The following is a 3,672-nucleotide window of genomic DNA, read 5'->3' as shown; positions in this document are numbered from 1 at the left end:
TATCTCTGCTCTTGTATGCATGTAAACAGAAGAGCGGCGGCAAGTGGTAACTTCTTTCCAGAAACATGAAGATACTTTGATACTCCATATCATTTAATCCCAAAGATACGCCAGCGAAACATTTGAATTTTCCAGGCGGAATTAGAAAGCGGCGCGGGTCAGACCGATATTTGCCTGTGTGAAGGAACGTGGTTACGAATGGACGGTGGAGAACGGCCGGCCACCCATATAAATACCCCTGTATCTTGGCCGGGTACAAGGTGCACCCCACCACCAAAGCCCCAAGCTGCAGGCAACAGAGCTAGCTAGCTAGATACATCCTCCACCACACCATAAGCTCTAACTAAGGTTCATAGCCACTCTCCTCCCTCTGTTTCTGCATTCTTCTTCTTCTTCTCTCGCCATGCATCTTCTACTAGTTTTCTCTCCATTCACGCAGACAAGATTGATAGAGATTAATTTGCTAGAGGCGATATACATTTGAAACAAGCTAGTGCATCCTGATTGGTTTTGATCTATGCCGCAGGATTTTTGGTTGCTGTTGCAGCCATGTATATGCATCTGTGTTTGCCATTTCTTTTGTTGCCTTCTTTGCCTTTTTGTGCTCATCCTCACGAGGACAAAAATAAGCATGGGAAAGAGTTAACTTTCTTATTTTCTTGATCTTATTTTTTGTCCTCGCATACAAATTTCTTTTCTCTGATCTTTCCATGACCGGTGAAGGAAGTGGTAGACACCAATTAAGAAGGTGGTACGTGCGTACCTCTTGCAACAGCAGTTACGTACTCTGATGATTGTATATCTGTTCCTTTCTTAATTGGTTTCTTCTGCCTCTCTCTCTTTACCTTTTTTTTTTTGCATCGACGATGTTGCACTATTTTTAATTTGGCTCCCTTGTTACAAGATCGAGATTGTTAGATGCGCTGCCTAAACACACAAATAATATATTTCTGATTCATAATTTGGATCTGTATGTATATTGTTGCACTGGTTGTTGTTGGCATGAAGCTATGCATATGGATCTATGTAGATACCATGCATGTTGCAGATTCCTTTTGTGTGTGGAGAAATTATCCATCCAAGTATGGGGTGGCACAGTCTCTGCCATTGTTGCTATCGGTCCAAATTAAGCACAACATTTCTTTCTGGGTTTTTTCGTGTTCTTTTTGTCCTCATCTATGTAATCTAGGGGGAAAAAAATCTCCATCTCTTCGCCTGATAAAGCATATAATAATCTACTAGTAGAGACTAATTAAAAAAGTGTGCATACCTCTGATCTCAGCTTATTCTGCATGCATGCTTGATTTTGCAGAACAGTTCTGTTACTGTATATATATCAGCAGCTGAGATCTACGAAACGTGTGCTTATCTTCCTATTAGCTAGTAGATGTGGATCAGAAATAACTAATCTCTTCATAAATTCTGTTTGTTTTTTGCAGTTGTTTTAGCTAGCTGATCATGGCGTCCTCCCTCAGGGCATTGCTTGTTGAGGATACGGCAGTTCAACGCATGGTTGTCTCCGCCATGCTGCGCAATCAGTTTCACTGCGAGATGACTCTGGCGAAGAATGGGAAAGAAGCTGTTGACATGTTCCTCGAGGGCAACACGTTTGATATAGTTTTTTGTGATAGGGACATGCCCATAATGACCGGCCCGGAGGTACATACGCACTTTAGCTAATTTCCCATTTCTTTCTCTTCCTTTTTTTGCTTGAACATAGCACATATATATTGCATGGTCACCTCATTGACTCAATATTTCTTGTACATGTTAATTACTTGACAGGCAGTTGTGAAGATCCGTGCTATGGGAGCCACTGATGTGAAGATCGTGGGGCTGTCTGATGATGATAATGCCATGGAGGCGTTCATCAGCGCCGGCGCCGATGATTTCGTGCCCAAACCAGTGAGGCCTGAGACTCTGGGGCCTATGATTCAGGAGGTCATCAATAAGAAGCTAGAACAGTTAGCGACGCTTGCTTGAACCAGCCATGGAGGAATACATGCATAAAGCTAGCTCATATGCATAGCTTTTGGCATGCACTATATTACTGTCGTGTTGTCATTTTACTTTCAAGGTCATGTTAAAGGTCGGGCGTGATTAGCAAGAAGAAGAAGAAGAAGCAGAGAGGCTACCGACATAATTAGACCATTTGGATGATATACTATCGAAATTGTCATTTGGATCGGATGATAGTAATTGACACCGTGCCAATGGTTGTATTATTACATACATGCATACATTTGGTGCACAGTACGTACGTACGTACGTACCTGCTGAATTGGCTCGATGCATAATTATATATCTTTTGTCGATCAACAAAGTTTCGGATCGAGCGAGTACAGTACGTAGCTACGATCGACTTGATATCGCTAGCTCGCAACTTTACGTAAGAAAGACACGCCAGCGATGGATCAATCGATATCGTTTGTTTCTATTCTCTCTATCACGTACACACAATGCACAAGGCCAGCCACCTACTCCCGTCCTATATACGCACCGCTACGTACTAGTACTACTGTCCTATACGTATATATGAGTACACACACAAGCCAACTAGCTAGCCAAGTCTTTCCTTATTTCCTCTTCGCATATAGGAGCATATTTCTATTTGAATCCGCCAAAGCCAAAACTGACGATCCATCTTGTCACTTCCAAGGTACGTACTGAGAAAAACGCCATTGCTTCTTATCCTTCAAACCTCCTGTTCCTGTGAACTTGTAGAGATGAATCCTAGCAATCGTCTTCCTTGTAAGCCACGGCTTGGTTCCTATAAATTAAATAAACTCACGCAGCCCTACGGGGTTGTATGCTTCCTCGAAAACTTACATGATTATCATACCTCTTCCTCTCAATCGCATCTAGCCTTCTTACTAGAGAAAACCAATCTAGCCAGGAACCACCACAACTTCCTCCGCATCCACCCTCGCAACCAACATGAGCGCCTTGATTACTAGTCCTCCACTTCCACCTTTGCGCCAGCATCCAGTTCCACCGCCATCTCTCTCGGCCCTCCACCTTCCGAGAAGATTACGAGGACAAAAAGTTACTCCTATGGAAGGCCATCGTGCTACCCCATATCAAGGGAGCATATAGATGGACCACTTCCTCGACGCCGCCTGCCACCATCATTATCATCAAGGATGGGAAGGAAGAGCAGGTCGTCAACTTCGCCTGTGCGACATCTGGTATGCCCACCAGCATAATGGGGTCTCTGTCCCGAGAGGCTCTTGCGCAGGTTGTTACTTTGTAGATGCAGTAGGTTGAGGTATAGAGTACGATTCATGCCACCTTCGCTACCCAAACTCAAGCTCAAGCACTGAACACGCGCATCGCTCTCGCCAATCTTCAGAAGGGAAACTTGAGTACGCCGAGTACCTTGGCAAGATCAAAGCCCTAAGCAAAGAGACAAGCACCGGTGCCACCCTTTCCGACCAGGAGGTCACCTTCTATGTGTTCAAGGACCTAGACCTCGAGTACAACTCAGTGGTCTCGGCTCTCGCCGCCCATGTCGAGCTGGTGCCCACCACAACTCTACAACCAACTGTTGAGCTTCAAGGCCTGCATCAATCTTCTGCAAGGGACAAATGCCAGACAATCTTTAGTCACTGCATTGTCTCGCGGCTGCGGTGGCAGTCGAGGCTGTGGTCACCACGGTCTCCAAGGGCATGG

At 44.8% G+C, this 3,672-nt stretch overlaps 1 protein-coding gene across 1 annotated transcript; it reads left to right on the top strand.

Moving 5' to 3' along the window:
- Positions 1-263: 263 nt before the first annotated feature.
- On the top strand, positions 264-2,286 carry LOC125540643 (two-component response regulator ORR42-like). Its single transcript, XM_048704241.2, has 3 exons — positions 264-348; positions 1,440-1,659; positions 1,786-2,286. Exons 2-3 carry the CDS (start codon positions 1,459-1,461, stop codon positions 1,981-1,983), a joined length of 399 nt encoding a protein of 132 aa, XP_048560198.2. The 5' UTR covers positions 264-348; positions 1,440-1,458; the 3' UTR covers positions 1,984-2,286.
- Positions 2,287-3,672: the final 1,386 nt, after the last annotated feature.

The sequence above is a fragment of the Triticum urartu genome, chromosome 1A (genome assembly GCF_056163025.1).
Source record: "Triticum urartu cultivar PI428250 chromosome 1A, HENAU_Tu73, whole genome shotgun sequence".
In the NCBI taxonomy this organism is placed as follows: Eukaryota; Viridiplantae; Streptophyta; class Magnoliopsida; order Poales; family Poaceae; genus Triticum; species Triticum urartu.
Note: the sequence above shows the minus strand (reverse complement) of the source record. Positions and strands in the feature narration are given on the sequence as shown.

Bases quoted from the DNA above. Each gene is read 5' to 3' on its own strand.
- LOC125540643 (XM_048704241.2), top strand. From the start codon at position 1,459: ATGGCGTCCTCCCTCAGGGCATTGCTTGTTGAGGATACGGCAGTTCAA. The intron at 1,660-1,785 runs GTACATACGCAC...ATTACTTGACAG, and splicing joins CCATAATGACCGGCCCGGAG to GCAGTTGTGAAGATCCGTGC.